This window comes from Sceloporus occidentalis, unplaced genomic scaffold, assembly GCF_023333645.1.
Source record: "Sceloporus occidentalis isolate IW3139 unplaced genomic scaffold, rSceOcc1.0.p SCAF_7, whole genome shotgun sequence".
In the NCBI taxonomy this organism is placed as follows: Eukaryota; Metazoa; Chordata; class Lepidosauria; order Squamata; family Phrynosomatidae; genus Sceloporus; species Sceloporus occidentalis.
The window spans coordinates 91,350,391-91,373,861 of NW_028316987.1; the positions used below are offsets into that span (position 1 = coordinate 91,350,391).

Sequence of the window (23,471 nt, forward strand, 5' to 3'; positions counted from 1 at the left end):
TTTTGTGGCTCTTTTTTGTGCCATGGAAAGGCGAGATTGGGGCTGTGGCGTGCGGTTGCCACGGCCCCAATCTGGCGCAAAAAGGGGCTGCTGCAGGCCATCCCTTAGAATGGTCTATACAGCCCCTCAGTTGCTGAAAAGTGAGTTCAAAGAGCAAAAGTAGCTTGCAGCCAATTAACTCAGCAGGGAGGAGAGAAGAGGGAGTGGAGTGTGAATCTTCTCAGTAGGCTCAGGCAAAAACAAACTGCTGTAGCCTTTCCTCAGTTGTGTGTTCTTTGTCAATAACTTTTGCCATCTTGACCCCACTCAGATGTTTCTTGGCCACAAGTATCCCAGTTTTCATCTGTGAAATTTAGGTGTTTTTGCATTTGTGCAACCTGGGCCACAAAGTTTCTCAGATGCTGAACAGACCACCCCTAAGGCCTGCAGCCACCCCTTGCAGCACCGGATTGAAGCCGTGGCAACTACATGCTGTGGCCCCGATCTGGTCTTTCCACTACGCAACAAGGAGCTGCAAAAAGTGTCTCTTTTTGGGCTGTGGAAAGGGCACCATAGCTTCCAGTGCTGTGGCATTTCAGTGCTCCTTTGGCACTGTGTCATCTGGATGCAGCAGCAGAGGAGCGCCATGACGGCACCTGCCGTATGGTGGGGTGTGCACCATCATGCCAGCATGGGGGCAGAGTCAAGGCATGTGTTGTGTGGACTCCACACCCCCAGTTCACCCCAATGCCAGTTTTGATGCCAGTCTGTCAACGCTCACAGTGATGCTTTCTTGACTCTCCATAAGCTGCCATTTATCTATGAACATACTAGCAATCCTTAATGGGATGGGTGGGTGGGTGGGGGGTCCAGAAGGAAAGTGACACAAAAGAAAGGGTTAAATCCCCCCTTTTCCTGTAGTCTCAGTCCAGGTTGGTATTTTTAGTGTTTAATATCAAGTGTAATTTTGTCCCAGTTCTGAAGGAAATGTGCACTGGACTGCACTGAAGAAATGCAAAGTTACTGAACACACTTTGATTTATATCTGAGTGAACATAGCTGGAGATTTTGCCAAAACCAAAAGTCATTTCTGATGCAAATAAGAGGAATGTCTCCATCAGAATAGCCCTTCTTCCATGCCACTGCATTGGCATATTATTTTTCATGCTGCTGGTTTTGCATGTATTTAATTTTATGACCTCCTGCCTGCCCACTGTTGTGATTTGATTAAATCTCCTGATTTAGCAGTCTCTTCTCCCTTTGTAAAGCTTCCTAAAGTTAGTTCTGTTTTGCTTTAAGTCCCTAATTATCCAGAATGTAACGCATTTTCCCTTTAGGCACAGGCAGGCCTGGACGGATGGGGGCCTCAGAGGAAACTAGCAGGCTCAGCTAGAAACAGGAGTGTGAATCAGCTGGGGGAAAGTTTTTCAAAGCCTGAGCCAGAAACTTGGCAGAGGTTTGTATGTGGTGATGCTGGGGGATAGGAGAGAACGGGTGTGGTTAGCTAACTCTCTACATCTAGAGCAGGAGAGAAGACAACAGAAGGGAAGGGAAGAACCTAAGATGAAAGACAAGTTTGCCCTGGAATTAAATGTTAGAATGTGGAATGCTCCATAATCTGCCAGTTGCAGCCTCCATGCATCATTCCATCTTCCTTTTTCTCCCACTACATCTCCTACAATCGCGATTTGGCAGGGACGGTCCCAATTAATCCTCTGCCACCTCACTTCTTCAACTGCTTTTAAAATGTCCCAGTTTCTCTCTCCTCCTCCTCCTTTCCCCCTTTTGTAGTACAGTTGCCCCTCCATTTGCACTTGGAATTTGCACCCTCGCTTATGTGCGAGCGACAAACGGAGGAGGGACATAATGGGGTGCGCACCCGCATGTGTCTGTGGGCACGGGATGCCATTCAAGGCTATGGGGCTTAAATATTGGTGAGTTTCTGTTTTCGCGGGTGTGTCCGAAATGGATCCCCCACAAAAACGGAGGGCCAACTAGAAGTCCTTGCCAGGTTGCTCAAGTGTCTTCCAAAACTACACATCCTTGGATTCCATAGAGGGAATCAGCCATGATGCTTAAAGTGGCATCCAAGCGCTGCAATTGTGTAGTGTGAAATGGGCCCGTGTCACTTGCAGTTTAATTTTAGTGCTGCAGCCCACCAGGGCTATGGTGTGCATATGAAAAATAAGCCTCCTTCCACAGACAAATCCCTTTGTCCTTCCACAGAAATGACCAGGCACGGGTCTGCCATCACTACCCCTTCACACATCTATTACTTGCTGCCTGAAACAACTGCCTTCCTTTATCTGATGGGGCCAGCCCTGGCTTTGACTGTCCTATAAGAATTACTGAGACCATGCAAGTGCAATCTTTAAATGTTCACAAAGCATGACAACATCATACCCTTGAAGTGTGCCAATTAATCCTCTGCTGCCCCACTTTTCCAGCTGGTTTTAAAATGTCTCAGGACATTATCACATGGGAGGAATTTCGAAAGAAAAGAAAATAGGGCAAATTCAGAAATGAACACAAATGCGTGGATGGCTATCACACCACAGAAGAACACAGCGCCCATCCCAAAGCCAAAGTAGTGTGAATGCAAAAGAAATTATGATATGAGTACGTACCCTTCATAGTCTAGAATTCGAATTAGCATTCCTGCACATGCGTAGTGAGGGCAGAATCGAATTGTGACCTTTTTACACTTCCAGTGGGACTTGCCTCAGGTTCTCATGGTTTTGCCCTGTTTCACGTTATTTGTTCATTCATTGCCCTTTATTTCACGTTATTTAGGCAATTCACATTATTTGTGCAGCCATTACCCCTTATTTCACATTATTTAGGTAGTTCACCAATTCAAAATCAGTCCAAAGCAACCTTGTGATTGGTTTGAGCATTGGACTGTGACTCTAGAAGGCAGGGATCAGATCCCACTGGGTGACCTGGTGCAAGTCACACTCTCTCAGCCTCCTCAGAAAATGGTAATGGCAAATCCTATCTGAATAAACTTGCCAAGAAAACCCTGTGACAAGGTCGCAAGAGAGAAAGAGAGAGCCAATCCCTTCCCTCCAGTTGGAGAGGATGAGAGGAAAGAGCTGGAAAGGGCTGAGAGGAGGAGGGAGGGAGGCAGTGTGTGTGTGTGTCTGTGGGGAGGGCTGCTTCATCCCCAAAACAGCTCCAGAAGTACTCCGAGAGGAGAGAACCCCCCCTCACCTAGAGCCAGCAAAGGAGCTTGGGAATTGTAGTCTGATTCGAAGGCAATCCAAGTGCAACCGACACATGCGTTCCATACCTGCAAAATTTGAATTGAACCCAACTTTGGAGTGGAACAGGATTTGTAAATTCTGTATTTCCTCAGATTTACACATCTCTTGGTTGACTCTGGATTGAGTTCGAATTGACCTAGCATTGACTTCAATTATGTGTGATAACCTCTTGCACAATAACGTGAATCCGCATGATTGCATCCGGAATCACACTGTACTGACCTTCCAATTTCCCCCGGGTCCCATGGGATAACATCCCCAGTTTCTCTCTCTTCCTCTTGCTGCTTTCCCGCTTTGTCCTCTGGGTACTTCGACTGCTGTAAAGTAGTTTGCACTCAATTAATTCAGCAGAAGAAAAGAGCAGATGAGGTGCCAGAATAATCAAATCCACAAATATCAAAGCCACAAATATGGAGGGATACAACTATACTTGCGCTCTCTCTCTCTCTCTCTCTTTCTCTCAATCTCTCTCTGTTATCCTGCTGTTAAGCACAGTGAGGCAGTCACTTCAGGCAACAGGTACTGGCTGGCATTTACAGGGCAGCTGTCCGGGCCTTTCCTTCTGTTGAAAACCACAACTGTGTGTTGCAAACAGTTTTCCCTCCCTCCCCTAAGATAGTCTGCTGCCCTTGGGTGAATTTGACATTTTGTGATGATGCCAATGGAATGCCTCCTTACTTCCCTTCTGCTAATCTGAGTTATTAAAATCCCGGGATCTGCTAGTAAGTATTCAGTAACAGAAGTTTGAAAAAAGCCCTTGAAGAGAGCTTTCCAAAATAACCAAATCTTCTCATAGCAAAATAAACATGGAATAAAATAGCTACTGTGTTGAATTCATTTGAGCAGGATGCTAAAGCAGGCAAAATACCAAATATGCTCAGAAGAAGGTCAGGGTGTGACTAATCAAGCTTTGCTTTCGGATTTAGTAAGGAACGTGGCCGCTCTTATGAGTCACCCTTCCAATTCAGTTTATGAATTGCTTGGCTTTGCCTTGTTCACGGCTCTGTCTTATGCCTCAAGCACAAGGCAGGCAATCCTTCCCATCCTGTATGGTTGCTGCCTGTCACAATCCTGTTAACAAATGGCCTGTTGTTTTGAGGACTCAGCTGGTGTACCATTTTATTGGACCATGGTCCAAAACCCACTGCAGAAATAATCCAGTTTGAGACTACTCTGACACAGTGCTAGAGGGAACTGTAGTTTTGTGAGACATTTAGCCTTCTCTCTCAGAGAGCTCTGGTGCCACAATAAACTATAATTCCCAGGATTTCCTAGCACTGAGCCAGGGCAGTGAAAGCGGTCTTGAACTGGATTATTTCTGCAGTGTGTTTTAGACCCATGACCTCGGGAGAGAATGATTAGAATCCCCACTGGGCCATGGGAAGTTGGATTTTTCATCCCTTTCCTAATGATTCATCCAGCATCTCAAAGGTGCTACAAGATCATTTGATCGTTTCGGAAGAGCGGTATATAAATAAAGCATATTATTATTATTATTATTATTATTATTAAGATCCCTTTGTGTACTGATTTTACAGACGAACACGGCTATCGATGGGTTCTGCATCCATAGATTCCACCATCCATGGCTTAAAAATATTCCTCCACCACTATCCATCATCCAAAAAGCAAACCATTTTGCAATTTTATATAGGGGACACCATTTTATTGCACCAGTGTATATAATGAGACTTGAACATCCATGGATTTTGGTATCCACAGGAGGCCCTGGAACCAAACTGCAGCAGATACCAAGAGTCCACTGTAACTGTATTTCTCCCTCCCTCCTTGGTTCTTCCCTCCTCTTTATTTTTTCCCATATTGCCCATACATTATTTTATAAGTGCATTAAGAGCAGGGATCTGTCTGAATTCACCCATACAATTCTGTAGGGCATCAATTTAAACTGATGTTGTGATATCTATAATCTATAATAATAATGCATAAATAATACCCACAGTTTCCAATCATTGTTTAAAAGTGACAGCATCAATAGTTCGAAGGCAGTAAAGTGGAGTTGGATTGTCCATGATTCTGGGGCAGGCTGGTGGTGGAGGTGGAGAAAAGACAAGAGTGGATAATAGGAATGTCAGAGAAGGGTAAAGGACAAGGATACAAAACCAGAAAGATATGATGCTGCAAGGCCATGAATCCCAGGCTGTTGAATACAAATTGCTGTTTTGAAAAAGCAGCAGAATGTTATAACAGAGTTGCAAGAAAAAGGACTTGAGCCACCATGATGTTGTGTTTTGAGTGTTGGACTAGGACACTGGGAGACCTTGAGAGGAAGGCAAAGGCAAACCCCCTCTGACCAAATCTGGCCAAGAAAACTCAGTGATAGGTTCACCTTGAAGTCACCATAAGTTAGAAATCACTTGAAGGCACACAACAGCGAAAGAAAGGGAAAGATATGATTCTATGAAAATGTTATTAATAGTAGTGGAAAAGAGTGAGCCATGAAATACATTGCATTACATTTTGCAGTCGATATGAACCTAGTCTGAATGTTGTGAATGCAATTTAATGCAGGTTTTAAAAGCAAAAAACTGTATGTTTTCTCTCTGATGTGGATTTCATCACATTTGGTTTCAATACATTTGGCAAGTATGCATGTATAAGAAGGTGATCATGTGGATCTCCCTCTCTTTCCCTTGAAAGGAAATACTGAGGGCTGCCTTTGTAAATAAGGGAGCTGTCAAGGTGTGACATCTCTGCAACTTTAAAGAAAACGTGTGAGTCAGAGCTGAAGATGCATTTCCTGAATTCTGCTGAGGTTCCACTTTGTGTGAAGGTTTCCTGAATTTAACTTCAATGCCACACTGTCTGAAGCATTCTTGATTTCTTCTCAAATTTCGCATGACCTGAAGCATTCCTGACTTCCCCTGAAATTACACACCATGTCCAACATTCCTGTTGTTATATAATTTCAAGTTGTTTCCGACTTAATGGCAGCCCTAAGGCTAATTGTGGGGTTTGCCTTTGCCTCCCTCTGAATCTGAGAGAAGAGGATGACTTGCTGAAGATCTCTCAGTGGGTTTCCATGGCTGAGCAGGGATTCGAACCTTGGCCTCCAGAGTTGCAGTCCAACACTCCATCTACTATGCCACATTGGCTCTTATAGGATTTAACTCATAACCCAACACTCAAACCACTATGCCATGCTCCTGCAGCTTAATATGTATGAGTCAGAAGTGAAGGTGCATTTCCTGAATTCTGCTGAAATTCCACTGTATTTAGTTATTTCATTTCATTTCTGTGTCACCTTTTCCCCAGAAAGGAACCACAAGATAAAAACATTTTAAAATCAGTTAAAATCATATAGGTAAAACAGTATAAAATTAACACAAACACATAGAAAAGTTAAAAACGTTAACAACATTATGTTAAGGTTTCCCGAATTTCACTTAAATGCCGCACTGTCTTCTTAAGCATTCCTGACTCCCCCTGAAATTCCACACAAAGTGGAAACACACTCCACTGTGTTTTGGACTATGCTGATCCCTCCCATGATTATAGATAGTAATGTTGATTAGAATAATGTATGATAATGACTTAAATGTTATAATTATAAAATAAAGGTAGCAGCCTGATCATATGTTTTGTTGTCTTCTTGTAGCATTAAAAGTTGTGAGCCTAGAAAAATAACTGCTTTTTGGATGCTGGCAAAATCTTATCAGTTTGTAAGACAAAACACAGGATACAAATTTCATAAAGAGATCAATGGAGACAAAATGCAAAACAGTTTTGAGCAGTGACTGAATGGGCGATCGTGATAGTGGTGCTTATTCTTAATGTGGCCACAAGGTGGAACTTTTTCTTTATGATCCAAGACAAATGAAGACTAATCGTATCACAAAAGCATCATGAGTTGTATTTGGAACTGATTTTACTGCTGCCCTTGCATGTACATGATCTTAATTTAACTTCTCAAATTGTTACATTGTCATACTGCTCAAAACTGTTTTGCATTTTGTCTCCATTTGCTGATCTCGTTATGAAATTTGTATCATCCAATCTGTCTAAAACCAATGCCATCTTGAGATCTTTGCAGGGGGGGTTATAAATATTTCGATATTGTTGATGCTGTTGTTGTGTGCCTTTGAGTTGTTTCCAATTTATGGTGACCTTAAGACGAACCTTTCATTGGGTTTTCTTGGCAAGATCTGTTCAAAGGAGGTTTGCCGTTGTCTTCTGTGAGGCTGAGAGGGTGTGACTTGCCCAAGGTCACTCAGTGGGTTTCATGGCTGAACGGTGAATTGAATCCTGGTCTCCAGAGTTGTAGTCCAGCACTCAAACTGCTATGCCCTGATGGCTCTTTTAGGATTCTATTGGATGCAGCTAAAATCGAATTGTAGTGCTATAACTGTGTAGTAAGAGTCTGTGATATAAAAGTGCTACAAAACCACTAAAACTTTCTTGAGGAGAAGTGGGGGGGGGGGGGAGGACCAAATTTACAACAGAAGTGTGAGACATTTAAAATAAGGCAATTATGTAATGAATCATTGTCACTGCAGTTTTGGTTGGTTTTTATTCACCTGTGTAAAATTCCTCAACAAGGTGATTTAGCATGATGAGTAAGAATAAAAGGATGAATCTCTGAGTGTCCCTGGGTACCATTTTCTCCATCACTTGAGTGAACATGTGATCATCCTTTAACATGAATTGTCACGGTGTCACAAAGTGTATTATGCCAACCTCTGGCACCAAAATGAATGTTGAATCATATTTGGCAGTGGCCTCCCTATTTTCTGTCTTCCTCCCCCAAATCTACTGTGTGGCAATAACTTTACTAGGCACAAAAATACACAAAATTGTGAGTGAGCTTTTGAGATTGTTGGGCTGGTTGAAGCTTATTTCATATTAAAATCACAAATCTTCCATGGTCAAAGTGTTAACATGTAGGAGAAATGGCAGGCTAACATATAGATAGTGTGATACGAAGCGTTAATGCAACCTTTCAATGGTTTATAGTATTTATAAACCACTCTATCCTCAAGGATCGCAGGGGTAAGCAGCATTTTAAAAAAGCACAAATCCATTGTACTGTATAATTTGAAGCTTTTTATCCTCAAACCCCACAGATAGCCATGTGAAATCGCAAGAAAACATGTCACCCCCCCCCACAAGGACCCCAGAATATAAATAAAAATCTTGAAAGAATACTTTCATGAAACAATACTTCTCTAGGAATTTCTAGGTCCTCCAGAAGTTAATCATAGAATTAAAAAGTTGACCACAGAACTTTGCTGAGGACCTAGAGATTTCTAGAGAGAACATATTGATCAAATCTGTGAATCAACAAATCCATGAAAGGGAAACTAGCGAATGTCGGTGTGTGTGTGTGTGACTATACCGTCATGTACTTCTATTTTCCTCTGCAGTCCCTCTCCAAATAACTACAGGAAACAATTGCCTACTGTCATTTTGAGGACTGCAGAGATGAAAAGAGGTATTTGCACTTGCTGGGTGGGAGTTTGGCTCACAGCCCCCACCACATTTGCCCATACCATGCAATACAAATCCAGATGCTTTATCTTTTTTAAAAACATTATCATTCATCTCAATCCCCATTCATACCTCCCCTCCAACATCTTCCCATTCATTTTCCCACCTAATACATTCATGCTTTCCCTCCCTTCACCCTTTCTTCATCCCATCCATTCCTCCATAACCCTCTCCACACTTCTCACATCCTTTCTTCTTTCTTTCTTCCTTCTCCCTCCTTCTCCTTTTCTCCCTCTCCTACCTACCTTTCACCTCGTATCCATCTCTTTTCCCTTTCCATCCTTCAATCCCGTAAATCCAGATAATTTACCAAAGAGTCGTCAAACTTGGGCGTGTCTAAAGAGACCAAAATTAAGATCACAGTGCGTTTTGGGACATGATTCACTATCTACTTCTGGTATTTCCTGAACAAACATTTCAGATGTCTATAATTTATCTGTGTGTGTATGTTGTTGTTGTTGTTGTTGTTGTTGTTGTGTGCCTTTAAGTCAATTAAGACTTATGGTGACCCCAAGATGAACCTATCACTGGGGTGTTTTTGGAATGATTTGTTCAGAAGGCTTTTGTCATTGCCTTTCCCTGAGGCTGAGAGTATGTGACTTGCCTAAGGTCCCCCAGTAGGTTTCCATGTCCAAGCAGGGAATCAGACCCTCACCTCCACAGTCATAGTCCAATGCTCAAACCATTACACCATGCTGGTGTGTGCGTGCTCTAAAATACACATTTATAAATTAATTTGGACCAACTAGATAGATACTGTATATACTGATGTATAAGTCTAGAATGTTAGGTTAAAAAAGTGACCCCAAAACTCGAGTTGGCTTATCCACAGGTCATTGTAAGTAGTGTACTTTAACTGATCTATCTATCTATCTATCTATCTATCTATCTATCTATCTATACACATATATATATAACCATCCACTGGTGAAAGGCAATAGTTTAATCCAGCTCCAGCTGGTCGACGGGCAAATTTAAATTGATTCTGATCTGCACCTGGTTCACACTTGCGCAGAATTCACATTTGTGCAGAATCTGGTTTAAAAGGTAGTGGGAATCAAGCCAAAATATAACTAAGACCTAACTCACTAAATAATTGTGGGTTCCCTCATTAAAAATAAATACATTAAAAAACAGTTCCAGTCAGTTGGAATGTGTGTAAACATTCCGCGATTTCACAGCAGCCATCCCTGTGGGAACTGGAGGCTGGAATCAAGAAGAGAGTGCTACCTTTCCACTTAATCATGATAAAAGAGCTCCACTTTCAGGTGTTGCAAACCATTATGGAGGCTGACCAAACAGTAGGAATGGCCAAGGAAGAAGGAAAAGCAGCATCACAAATTCCCCTTGCCATGTGACGCCCAAAGCAATTAAGTTTTAATTACTGGAGAACTTTGGTCCTCCCTCTCCCTAAGACAGGAGTGCAGTGCAATTCCTCTTCCAGAGAGCTGTGATCGTTCAACGTCACCGTCCAACATTGGAAGCCAAGCCTTCAGTCCTCTTCCTTCCCTCCTCCTCCTTGTGTTGTTGCTTTTGCTGCTGCTGTCGCCAAACTTTCCAGCCACTGTTTAACAACAAGGATCTTGGTGGCAACCTGGTTGACTGAATCCGGTGGAGAAGTCCTCCTGATGTCTTTGCTGTCCCTGGTGCCTCTCCCGGAGAGCCATGCAATGCTTCCGAAGGCAACCCAAACTCAGCAAGTCCCAGGAGAACCTGTTACTGGAAGAGAGCATGAAAATAGCAGCTCTGAATGGGAGGAGATTGGGTAAGAGATTGGTGTTGAAACTGGCAAGCCTCGGCCAGGGCTGGCGGATGTTCTAATCTCAGCTCCACCTTAAAGTAAACCAAAAAAGTTATTTTTAACCCTCCAGGCTCTCTCTTCTATATGCTTTTTTCCCTCCCCTTTAGAGGAAACCATTTATGTGGCTTTGGATGATGTTTTCTTGGCTCCTTCTCAGATCTCTTTCGTCTGGTTGGAGAAGATCATGCCTTTGAATGTTAAATGTCTGTTGCAGATGGACTTTTAACTGGGGTGTCTTGCATTTTTATCATTATCACTACAGTGGGCCCTTAGCATCCACTGGGGTTTGGTTCCAGGACCCCCTGTCGATACGTAAATCCATGGATGCTCAAGGTCCATGATACACAATAGTGTAGTGAAACTGTGTCCCTGATATAAAGTGGAAAAATAAAGGTTTGCTTTTTGGATATTTTTAAGCCATGGATGGTGGAATCCAGGGCTGCAGAATCCATAGATACAGAGGGCTGATGGTAAAGTTTTTTATTTTATTTTTTTTATTTTGGTATATTTTGACAGCCTTTTAAAACTGGTTTAATTGATGTCTTAATACACTTGTTTAATCACAGACAGACAGAGTTTTAAAAGTTTTGTAGCAGCCACCATTTAAACTGTACTGCAGCCTTGGGTCCCATATTGGGAGAAAGGTGTGATGTTAATTTTTTAAAAAAATTAAATGAATAAATGAGTATGTTTAGAGGAAAAACAATAATGGAAAGCATACCCCACTCTCAGCGTTCATGTATGTGTGTGTAGTTCAAGTCAAGGAGATAAGGGAAGTCATTTGAATGAAATACTGCAGTGAATTTCCCACAATCTGTCTGCAGCATTTTGTATATTGCTATTGTATTATTGTTTCTGTTGTGATTGTTAGAAAGTTGGCAGAACATTAAAATATCATGGACATGAAGGAGAAACAGGAAATCTCTGTTTCCTTCACTCTGTTGCTGCCGTGGGTTTAGTGATCTAGACTTGCCCTTGTGAAAGATGATTGTACTGAGGCTGTATTTTCTTGGGGTTGTTATTTTTGCATGCAGAACTCTGTCTGTCTATCTAATCTAATCTAATCTATCAGTACAGGTTGCATGTGGCCTTCCAAGACTGTGGTTGCAGCTTTGATGCCTCCGGAGTCCTTGGACTACCCTTTTTATTGTTCCCTTCAAATTCCCTTTTATTGCCTGTGAATTTTCCTCCCAGAAGCATCCAGCAGAAGCAATTCACCTTTTACATAGGTTAAAAGCCCCCTCCCCAGCACCATTTAACATAAACAATACCTACCTTTCATAACTGGAAGAAAAGTTTCAGCTACTTTTAATTTCCCCTCATTTTTTCTGGTAAGCTTATGTGGCCCCCAGCATTGGTCCCTAGAGCTGCTGCAGTTGCTTACTTCTGGTATATATGGCGTATACTGACATAAATGCTCTGCCCCAATGATCTTACAATCTGTATTTTGATAGCAGAGAAATCAATACAGGGATGGAGTCCTGTCAGGTGTGTCAGTAAGGGTGTGCAAGGTGTGCAGACCACTCTGAGTGAAACCTCAGATGGGGTTGTCCCCCAGTGCGCTGGTGGAAAGATCTGGTGTCTCTTCCGGCCAGGTAATATAGAAAGTCACCTCTCTTTCACGCCTGACTGGCAGCTCCTCCAGACCCAGAAAAGGCTGTTGAAGAGAGGAGGGGGACATTAAAAATGATCCACACTGAGTATCAAATATGCTAGCAATGCCACTGGGTCCTGTATAGTGCCAATAGTGTGGTTTCCTTTTCCTTAAGGAGTGTTGTTGACACAGGGATAAGCGTTGCTCCAACCTTGTGGATATTTATTGCTGAGACATGTTTAGCCTGTTCAATCTCGACTTGCAATTGTTATTGAATTATCAGGAAATGTTCTTCTATTTGATCAGATAGAATTTTCTGTTGTTGAGGTAAGGTGCTTTGAGCGTGGTTCTGCCATGGGAAGGCCATTACAAATTATTTGGTAATGGAGATGGTGATAATGATAAGGAGGAGGAAGATTTACAGGAGTAAATTTGGTCAAATCTGGGGGGACCCAGAAGGTAGGTCCTGGGAGGTGGGTCTTCAGTTTGACTTCTCAGCTCCAATCTCTGGGCTCCTGTCACTCTCTTTGCCCTCTCTTTGTGTACAGTTCTGGGTGCCACAGTTCAAGAAGCTGGAACGTGTCCAGGGAGGTCGCCCAAAATGGTGAGAGGCCTGGAAACCATGCCCTATGAGCAGTTTAGGCAGCTGGGTATATGTCTAGCTTGGGGAGAGAAGGGTAAGATGTGGCATGATAGCTTTGTCTAAATATTTGAAAGGATGTCATATTGAGGATGGAACAAGATTTTCTGCTGCTCTAGAGGACAGGACATGGAGCAATGGGTATACATTAGGAGAACTTTCTGAGGGTAAGAGCTGTTCAACCATGGAATACGCTGCCATGGACTGTGGTGCCGTCTCCCTCTTTGGAGGTTTTTAAGCTGAGGCTGGATGGCCATCTGTCAGGGGTGCTTTGATTGTGAATTCCTGCATGGCAGGGGATTGGATTGGGTGGCCCTCATGCTTCACGGCATCGCCAAGATGTAACATCATCAGGGTTCAATCCCTGTGACATCACAAGGGTCTACCCTTGGTCTTCGGTTCCCTTGAAGTCTTAGGGTTTGGGATAGTCCATACTTAGTAACCCTAAACAGATTTGCTGACAGGTATATCAGTGCTTGCCAACTGCGTGGGGATCCCTCAACAAAGTGTTGAATAAAATTTACAGCAAAACACCCCTAACACAGCAGCAGCCTGAGTAGAGAAACAACAGAACAGCAACAGATTTGATTAAAAAAAAAAACCTGGATTGGCAGAATTTTGCAAAGCACAAAACAGTAAAGCAAGAAGCCATAAATCAAGGCATAGATGAACATAACCTGGAAATGTTGCATTGTGGAACTAAAATCCCTCAAATCCTCCAGCCAGCCAGTGGTAATATTGGATGGTGGGTTTGGGAAGTTGTAGTCTAAAAAATAACTTTTCCAAACTCTGTACATGAGCTGAAACAAATTAAGACTGATGGCTTTTTGTAAAAGCCCAGTGTGCTTGAACCTAGGCAATGTAGCTTGAACCGTAAGACAATGTAACTGCAAGGGCCTGCTGTTAAGCCATACCATAGGCTGCAGCTGCATTGCAGATATAATGCAATTTGACACCACTTTAATTGTCGTGGCTGCATGCTATGGAATGTTGGGATTTGTAGTTTGTTGTGGCACCAGAGTCCTCTGGCAGAGGAAGTGAGATATCCAACAAAACTATGAATCTACAAATCCCAGGATTCCATAGCACTGAGCCATGGCAGTTGAAGCAGAGTCAAATTGCATTAATTTTGCAGTGCTGGAGCAGCCTTGCTGTAGCCTAAGGGGGAAAAGAGAGAAATCACAGTGGCATGTTGTTACTAGGACCTGACATGAGATTAATGATAGACAAAAGGAAGCAGGAACAGAGGAAGCTGCTTTCTGCTGAGGCAGGCTATTTGCCCATTAAGCCAAATATTGTTGACACTGAGTGGCAGCAGCACAAATAGGGCGTCTCCAGTCTGTGAGCCACGTTTCCCTTCCAGAGCCACAGTGATCCACAGAGGCCTCACATGAAGCCCCACAGCAGTGGAGAAGGAAAAATGAGAGAGAGGTGAACTTTTAGTACAAAAGCTGCCTAAAAGACCCTTGATCAAATGCTTCACACTCTCCTTGGTTTTCCTAAACGGCTGGCAGAACAAAGTTGGCACCCAACTGAGCTGCCCAGGTACGAAGCATTCCTTGAGAAGGCAGTTGGGTCTCCTTTGCCACCCTCTCAGCCTTCCCAAAGTCCCAGAGGTGGAATCAAATTAGAATTCACAAAATGAATGTAATGGTTAAAGTTGTTACAGAGTCTGGGGACTTTCTCAGGACTTTCTAGCACCAGTGAATTCAGTGGTACAAAAGGAGAACTTGATGCATTTGCCAATGCCTTCAGCAACAAAGCTGGATCCAAAGAGCACCTTGACACATACCTAGGGTTGCCATAAGTGAGGACCTCCAAACCAGGACAAATGTAGGACAAATGCAGGACAACATTTTCAAATGTAGGACACATTTTAAAAAAATGGAGGACACGCCAAAAAATTGAGGCTTTTTTAGAAATGTTAATATAAATGCATGTTTCTTAGGCATGATCAAAATGGAGGACATTTTGACATTATTCGTAGACAGATCACGGAAATGTACTTCCCTTTCTGGCCACCCCCCTCTCCCCATTCCAAACAGCACATTTGAGCATTGAACATGGCTTTATTTTAACATTGCCTCTTGCATATTTCAGAGGCTTATTCCACAACCAAACCCTTTGGTCAAGGGACTTTGGTTTTTCTTCATTTTGACTTGTTTTGTCTGTATTCCTCCCCACTAAATAAAGGAGACATGAAATGGAGTTAATGGGTACAAGCTGTTCAACAAAAAAGTCTTGTGAGACTCTGTAGGCAAGAGGTGCACCATGTTAAGAGCTGCATTAAGCACACTTAGGCTGCTGCCACACTGCTTTCACTCTCATCACTCCATCCTATGGAATCCTGGGATTTGTAGTTTGTTGTGGTGCCAAGGCTGGGCTTTGAAATCTCAGGCATAAGAGAGGCAAAAGGCTTGGGCTGCATCTACACTGGAGAAATAATCTGGTTTGAGACCACATTAACTGTCTTGCCTGAATGCTATGGAATTGTGGGAATGGTGGTTTGTTCCAGCACCACAGCAGAATGGCAGTTAACCCCTGGAAAGCTCTCTGACCAAGGTGACCAATGCCCTCACCCCAAAATGTAGGGCACCCAAGCAAAAAAAAATGTAGGACATGTCCTGGAAAAGGAAGAAGATGCCTGGTCACCTTGTCTCTAATCCAAAATGCACTGCAGAAATAAAACAATGCTGGGCTGAAATGCCCAGAGTTCCTCACCAAAGCTGCATCCACACTGAGGAAATAATCCAGTTTGAGAGTGACTTAACTGTCCTGGGTTAGTGCTGGGGAATGCTGGGAATTGTAGTACATTGTGGCCCCAGAGCTATCTCTGACAGGGAGTCCCATAACCCTCCAAACGTAGTTGAACTGCAGTGCCCAGAATTCCTCCCCAGGTGCATCCACACTGAGGAAATGGTCCAGTTTGAGACTGCTCAGTGCTGGGGAATCCTGGGAATTGTAGTCTATTGTGGCCTCAGAGCCATCACTGACAGAGAAGTCTCAATGTCTCCCAAACACTCGCATTCCCAGGACTATTATTCCTGCAGTGTGTGAGAGAGATATAAAAGCTAGGGACTGGATTCATTTGGAGGATCTCTGTGTCCAAAACACACTGCTTGGACTGCCAGGGCTCAGTGCTATGGAATCCTGGGAATTGTAGTTTATTGTGGCACCAGAGCTCTCTGACAGAGAAGGCCAAATGCCTCACAGACCCCAGAATTCCAGAGCATTGAGCTTTGGCAGTTAAAGGGGTCTCAAAGTGCAGAGGGGGGGGGGGGAGAGAGAAAAGCCAGGGAGTGTGAATGAGCTCTGAGAGGAGGAGGAGAAGGAGGAGGAGGAGGAGGAGGAGGAGGGAGGGAGCCAAGGGAAGTGGCCAGGACCACCAGAGGAGCCCCTGCTTTTCCTCATCATCGCAGCCTTCTCACTGCTGGCAAGAGGCTCTGCCCCCAGCCAGGCAACGCCTCCATTCAGTCTCCTTTTGTCAAAAGAGCTCTGGTGCCACAAGAAACTACAATTCCCAGAATCCCATAGCACTGAGCCATGGATGTTTGGGGGGGGGGGTCAAACTATTTCTGCAGCCTTTGCAACCCCAAAGCCTTCTATTATTTACCAGCAACTTGCAAGGCAAAATCTCTTCCTTCACCAAGCCATTGAAAACCAACCCAAGGGGAGGGGGGCTGATTGCTTCTTTCCCATTGGTCAGCTTCGGGAGAAATTTGCATATTACAAGGAAAGGTGTTTAGGGCCTCAAAAACGACCCTGTGATAAAGAATTACAAGAATACTGAGTGGTAGACATTTAAAAGATGAGGAGGCATTTAGACTCCCAGGGAAACAGGAACGATTGATGGCCTTTTTTTCTTTGCTCACTGTAACCTGAAAGTAATGCCTTTTGCAGGGTATATATACCAAGTGGGCTGGCAATAGCTCTGAGTGGCAGATGTCTTGAAGACCTGCTCTCTAGGCTAAGCCAGGCAGGGAGGCACACAGCCATGGGGAGGGGTGGAGCTGCCTCCAGGGCCTTGCTGGGGGGGGAGGTCCTGGGGGAGGGGCTAAACTGGGGTGGGACTGTGTGGCCCCGCCCCAAACCGGGAAAGTCCCGCCCCCAGGTGGGATATGGCAAGCCTACACACATACCCTTCCTTCTTATCTTCCAGATAAGACCTGACTCAATACTATCCTATTAATTGAAAGTTACAGAGACTGAAATGGTACCACATTTTCTGTATTTTTAGCTTTTTTCACATCTGTTTTTTAAAGAGATGTTCCTGAATAAAACCCTTGTTGCCACTTGCACAAAACCTATTCCCTGCTCCACTTTTCCCCCTGCACAAAATATGTTCAGCTACACATTAGAACAATAGCGGTGTTTTATTTTAATTTTACTTTAGTTTTATTCAGGAACATCTCTTTTAGAAATAGATGTGAAAAAGTTGAAAAAAATACAGAAAATATGGCACCATTTCCATCTTCATAACTTTCAATTAATAGGATAGTTTATTTAGGCTGGCACTGAGAACGTAGATTTGTAATGTATCACCATAGTTGTACTCAGAGCTGTGCCAGCTTTGTAGAATTGCAGGGATGTAATTCGTCACTATTTATTCTCGAAGGTAGTGAGGAATTTCAGCAATTTTCTTCCCACTGGTAGAAAATCTTCAAAAACCATGCTGATTTCAAAGGCTGTTTGCAAGTCTAAATTTATTCTGTGCAAAATTGACACAGGGTTGTTTTGCATAGAAAACAGCAATCTCCGTATAGGAGCAATATTTTTTTGGGTGGAAAATAATATTTCAATGCAGGAAATATTAATTTGTGTAATGAAAATGCTGTTTTCTAGGCGAAGCAACCATGCACAAATTTTGCCCAGAATGCATCCCCAGTTACAGGGTTTTCAGAACAGAAGTTAATATTTCTGCATTAAAATATGTTTTTTATGCAGAAAACGATGTCTCCTGAGCAAAAAATGCTATTTTCTGTGCAAAACAATCATGTGGGAATTTTGGGCAGAGTAAGTCCAAACTGTGAAGATTCTCATTAGTCCAGGATTCTTCTCATCAGGGTTTTTCAACACTTGGGAAAACTTATATATATATTGACCATTTCGTGAATATTTTAGAGTATCTTTTCCATCCCGAGTAGAAAGTACCAGCGCTTGTGTTCCACTGGCATAGTCTTTGATATCTCAGCAGCTCTCCATGCCATAATGGAGTACACAAACATAAGGCTGTGGACTATACACATACACATACACACACACAACCAGACCTCAAGTATCAGATTTGGCCCTTAGGTTCAAATTAAGGAGCCAGCATGTTGTAGTGGTCTGAATATTAGTCTAGGAGTCTGGGAGACCAGGGTTCAAAGCCCTGCTTAGCCATGGAAACCTATTGGGTGACCTTGGGCAAGTCCCACTTTCTCAGCCTCAGAGGAAGGCTATAGCAAACCTCTTCTGGATAAATAAATGTTTCCAAGAAAAACCTATGATAGGGTTTCCATAGATCAGAGTCGACTTGAAGGCATATAACAACGAAAGGGTCCGATTTACTTTTGATCATACAGATACAAAAAACAAGTGTGGGTTTAAAGACTCTCTTTTTAATGGAAATTGCCCATTTCTATTCTGCTGCACTTAAACTAGAGGAATTAATGGCAAACTTGGAGTATTGAGGAGAATGCAGCACAAAGGAGATGGAGAAGTGAAAACAAAAGCAAAACTTGGAGTTAGTCTGCAATGCATGTAAAGCAGGACAAAACCCACAATCTCAATTCATTGGTCTGTTTTTGACCCAGCAACACTAGTCTTCAGTGCTTTTGATATATTGTGGAGAAAGCTGCAGTTGTGAACAAATAGTTCCCACATCAAATACTGGAAACCTACCAACCAGAAACTATGTCTGTTTTTGCAGTTCCGTGCCACTGACTTTGCAGGCAACAGCTTTCTTTAACTTCCGTTTACTAGGAGTCTTATGTGTCAGATTGCAGGGGGAGCCTTCAGCCCTACAGATATTTTGGACTTCAAGTCCCATCAGCCCCATTCAAGCAAAACCAATGGTTTATGGGATTATAGGAACAGATCTCAGGAACATGAAAGGATCCCACCTTATGCGAGGCGATAATAATGGATCTGTTGCTCAGTGCCCTAAAAAAGGGTCACTTGCTGATTTCTGCATGCTAGGCTTATGCTAAAATAAAAGGTAGAGGTAGATTGTAAGCCTGAGGGCAGGGAACCGTCTAACCAAAAGATTGTATGTACAGCACTGTGTAAATTTACAGCACTATATAAATAAAGGTTAATAATAATAATAATAATAGTCCCTTGACATGAATGTCTAGTTGTAATTGACTGTAAGGAGTGGTGCCCATCTCCGTTTCTAGGCTGAAGAGCCAGCATTATCCAAAGACTGCTCTGGTGGTCATGTGGCCAGCATGACTGCACTGAACACTGTTAGCTTTCCACTGAGAAGTGGTACCTATCTATCTATTTGCATTTGCATGCTTTCGAACTGCCAGGCTGGCAGAAGGTGGGACTAATGACAGGAGCTCACCCCATCATGCAGCATTTGGGCCTTGAACTGCCAACCTTCTGCTCTTCTATGGACTGCATTTTTCACCATCCCCAGCTACTTCCTATACTTAGGGAGACTGATGGGTTAGAATCCAGGAGGAACTAGAAAACCACCTCTCTGAAGATGCCAGCCACAGATGCCAGTAAAACGTCAGGAATAAACTCTTCTAGAACATGGCCACATAGCCCGAAAAACCCACAAAAAACAAACCACCTCTGTATTCTGTTAAAATAGGGATGGATCATGCAATACTCCAGATGTTGTAAGAATACAAGAGCCTTCCGATCCATTGCCGGACAATGTCCATTCCAAATTTATCTCAGCTGTAGCTACTATCTCAGCTGTGTGGTTGCACAAAGCCACAATGATTCTCGTCCGTGAGTTTCATTAAGATGATGACACCACAGAACACACACAGTCCTTATGACTGCAGGTATGGCCCTTCACATGCCCAGAATGATGTGCAGGCATCCCTGTGGTGGCAGCAGCCGGGTACTTAATTTAGAGTCCAATTAAGGGAGGCTGAACATGGGGACAAATTACTATTGCAAACGTCATCTGATCTGAATTCCTTTTAGGTTCATGCTGAGGCATTATCACTCCATGAATCACAGTGATGCAAAAGCTGAAAGGGCAGTTGCTTGATAGAGTTATGTGACTTTTGTGTCTCACAAAATGATTGAGCAAAATGAATGCGTATGACAAGCAGAAGCTCTCATAATCCTGCTAGCTAAAGAGCTGATATCTTCTACTTATAGCTGTCTGGACTGATTTATCATCACACATTTATGTCATGATTCCCACATTATTAATGTGTTCCTGGCTTCTTCATCTTGCTGTTATGTGCATTCAAGTTGTTTCCGACTTATGGTGACCCTAAGGCAAACCTATCATGGAGTTCTCTTGGTAAGATTTGTTCAGAGGAGGTTTGCCACTGCCTTCCCTTGAGGCTGAGAGCATGTGACTTTCCCAAGATCAACCAGTGGGTTTCATGGCCAAGCTGGGATTTGAACCTGATCTCTACAGTTGCAGTCCAACACTCAAACCACTACACTACAATGGCTCTCGTCCCTGACACACAGTGTCATTTATAGCTTATAAAGGAAAATGTAAAGAATTAAACATAAAAAGAGACAGAGCTTTTGGGGGACTATAAATTCCAGAATCCCACAGCCAGCAAACTCCGGCTCTGGATTCTGGGACATATAGTTCCCCAAAGCAGGTTTCCAGCTTTGGGCGTTCTTTCCAAGCAGGCATGCTCAAATCCACCAAACATCTGAACTAGTTACGCATTGTAATTAAAGCTCTGGTGAATTCAATTATACTTACTCCCAGGTGAACTCTGAGGTACACTAAGGACATTACTGCATGAACTCTGCCCTCCCTGTAATCACATCAGTTAATAACAATGGAAGCATACCCATTTCAGAACAGGATGCCTTTTGGGTTTTTTTTTTTTTTTTTACTTTCTAACACAATTCCAGAGCTCTGCTAATTAAGTTTTTTAAAAAAGAAAAGAAATAGAAAATAAATAAATAAATAAATAAATAAATAAATAAATAGGGAATCATGGCATAGTGGTTTGAGCATAGGACTATGGAGATCGGGATTCGATTCCCCCCTCGGCTGTGGAAACCCACTGGGTGACCTTGGGCGAGTCACACCCTCTCAGCCCCAGACATCCCAGTGATAGAGTTGCCTTAGGGTCACCATAAATTGGAACCAAGGTGGAGGCTCATAACAACAAATTTATTGGGAATAGCAAGGCAGAGGGGGACAGGGAGAGAGGAATAGACACTGACACACGACTGCCAACATTGCAATTGCCCCAACAGTGATGTTTTGCACCGGAAGACTAGCAGAATTGCAAGCTCACGGATGAGTTTCCCCGTCAAAGAAAAGGGATGCCCTTTGGGGAAACAACAGCTATGGGCTGGAGCCATTGTTGTGTGATAAGTATCGCCAAAGGCATTTTTTCTGACTGTAATTACAGTTTAAAATTGCATGTAAGACTCTTCTTACTTGAGAGCAATCTCTGTGTAATGTTGGGGGGTTTCCAAGTATATATGTACTCAGGGGTAGAATACTATTTGGTTCTTACTGAAAAAAGGGGCAGAGTTGGTGAAGAGGGAGGGGGTGATGACTAGTGCCAAAGTGGAATGGACTACTTGTTCTTCTATTATTTCATGCTCCTCCTTTCTTTGGCCATCTCCTTCCTCTCTTCCTCTCCATCTCATGGACTGAAGAGGCAGCTGGACATAATAGTGGCCAGTGGCTTCCACATCAGTACAGCAATGAATCTGATTATTCAAGGTATTTTAGGTATTCAAGGTGATGAACCATACCCTAAACTTTAAGCTCCTTTAAAGTTTGGACTGAAACCCTGACAGATTCATAGATTCATTGACAATAGGAGCCACCAGTCACCACTGGACCATGAAGTATTGGACTGCATTGTACCAGAGCTTGGAAAGTTACTTTTAAAAAAGCAATTCATTTCTCTTAACTTGCTATAGTACTTGCCAAAAACATTGATGTTACTTGTTGTAGTGTTTAGAAGGTAACTCGCTTATAGCACACTTTACTTTTCTGTTCTTTTGAGTTTTCAAAAAAAAAAAAAAAAAAAAAAAAAAAAGAACTGGGATGGGTAAGAAGATAATACAATTTGTTCTTCTTCTTGTGTGTCCTCAAGTTGTTTCTGACTTAGTGTGACCCTAAGGCAAGCCTATAAAGCAATAAAATAGGAAAAATTCCTGTCCTAGGTGGAAACCCTCTCCCCAAAATAAGTTCAGCATATTGGATAGCTCCTTTAAAGTTCAGACTAAAAGCCAGAGGAGATTCACCATATTCCCAGCCATCACTGGTGTCATGTGGAGTATGGCCCATGTATCATTCCCATGGACAGTGAAAATCATGGTTAATAGTGAACCCTATATTTCCAGTGTAGGTTAACCATAAAGTCATGCTGAAGGACTTCTAGATGCCTAGAGAGTTGTTTTCTCCTGGAAGATTTCCATCTCAACTCTATGGTTGACCTCTGCCAGATGTTGACCATAAAGTTGCGCTGGGGGATCCCCAAATACCTAAAGGGGCCAGGTTTTTTGTAAGTGAAACCATGGGTACCACACCATCCACAACTGTGTGCTACAAGAACACTTTGTTGTTAGTGGTGTGAAGGTTGCTTGTGAGTTAATTGAACCTGTGAGTGTCCTAGTTTTTGACTGTCACATTGCTGTTCCTTAGGCTTGTATGATGACAAGGATCTTAAATTCCTCCTGAGAGGAAGCCTTCTCCTGAAAGTCAAGTCCAACTCATGGAGACGGGAAAGATTCTACAAGCTCCAAGAAGATTGCAAAACCATATGGCAGGAGTCCAAGAAGATGTTAAGATCACCCGAGTCGCAGCTCTGTAAGTATCTGGTCTATCCACCCATATTTTCGTGCGGAGCTTTGAAAACATGCACTTTTTGGATTATGGTCCCTGGAATCTATCTTGGCTGGGTGATTCTGGAGGAGGGGTTTCATGGTCCAAAAAAGTAACTTTTCCAAGTTCTGATCTAGCACACCCAATCTATAAGAGAGGTGGTCAGGGTTCGTTACAGCCCTGGACAAAATGACTTCTGATAGGCCTTCTCTTTTTGGGGGTATTTATGTGATTTGGGCGTATCTGGCACCAACATTTTGCAGAGCAGTGATACAAGCAGCATCGGGTATGTATGACTTTAGCTGCCGTTTTGTTGCTGTTATTGTTAAATAATCAAGAATAAAATATTCTCAATGATCTATTCCAGTTCTCTAGAGATGTACCAGCAGACTCAGATCAGAGCTTGGGGGAAAAATATTACTTTTTGGACTAGTTCCCAGCATCCACATCAGCATGGGAGTTGTAGGTCTAAGACCTAGCTTTCCTGAGCTCTGATCTGTATTCTGCCCCTTGAACCCAGGCTCAGTTCCAGGCATAAGGGATACGAAATGGGCTCCTAATTTACACACCTGGAGTGCAGTAGGGCCATTCCGATATGGAGCTTTAAACATATATACAATACATTTTAATATATTAATAAATATGTATACAACATGAAGCCTTGGCTTACTGATCAGTTAACTTCCAACTCC

The 23,471-nt window shown here is 42.9% G+C and overlaps 1 protein-coding gene across 2 annotated transcripts in view; it reads left to right on the top strand.

The window, feature by feature from the left end:
• PLCD1 (phospholipase C delta 1) overlaps window positions 1–23,471 on the top strand; it is a 60,379-nt gene that overhangs the window by 4,126 nt on the left and 32,782 nt on the right. The window contains exons 1-2 of one of the 2 annotated variants that reach the window (XM_089533690.1): window positions 10,159–10,515; window positions 22,600–22,764. In XM_089533690.1, coding sequence (XP_089389816.1) covers window positions 10,416–10,515; window positions 22,600–22,764 — 265 coding nt within the window. In that variant the 5' untranslated portion in view covers window positions 10,159–10,415. Of the gene's footprint in view, window positions 1–10,158; window positions 10,516–22,599; window positions 22,765–23,471 lie in introns of those variants that run through there. The other variant, XM_089533691.1, reaches the window with a different exon arrangement.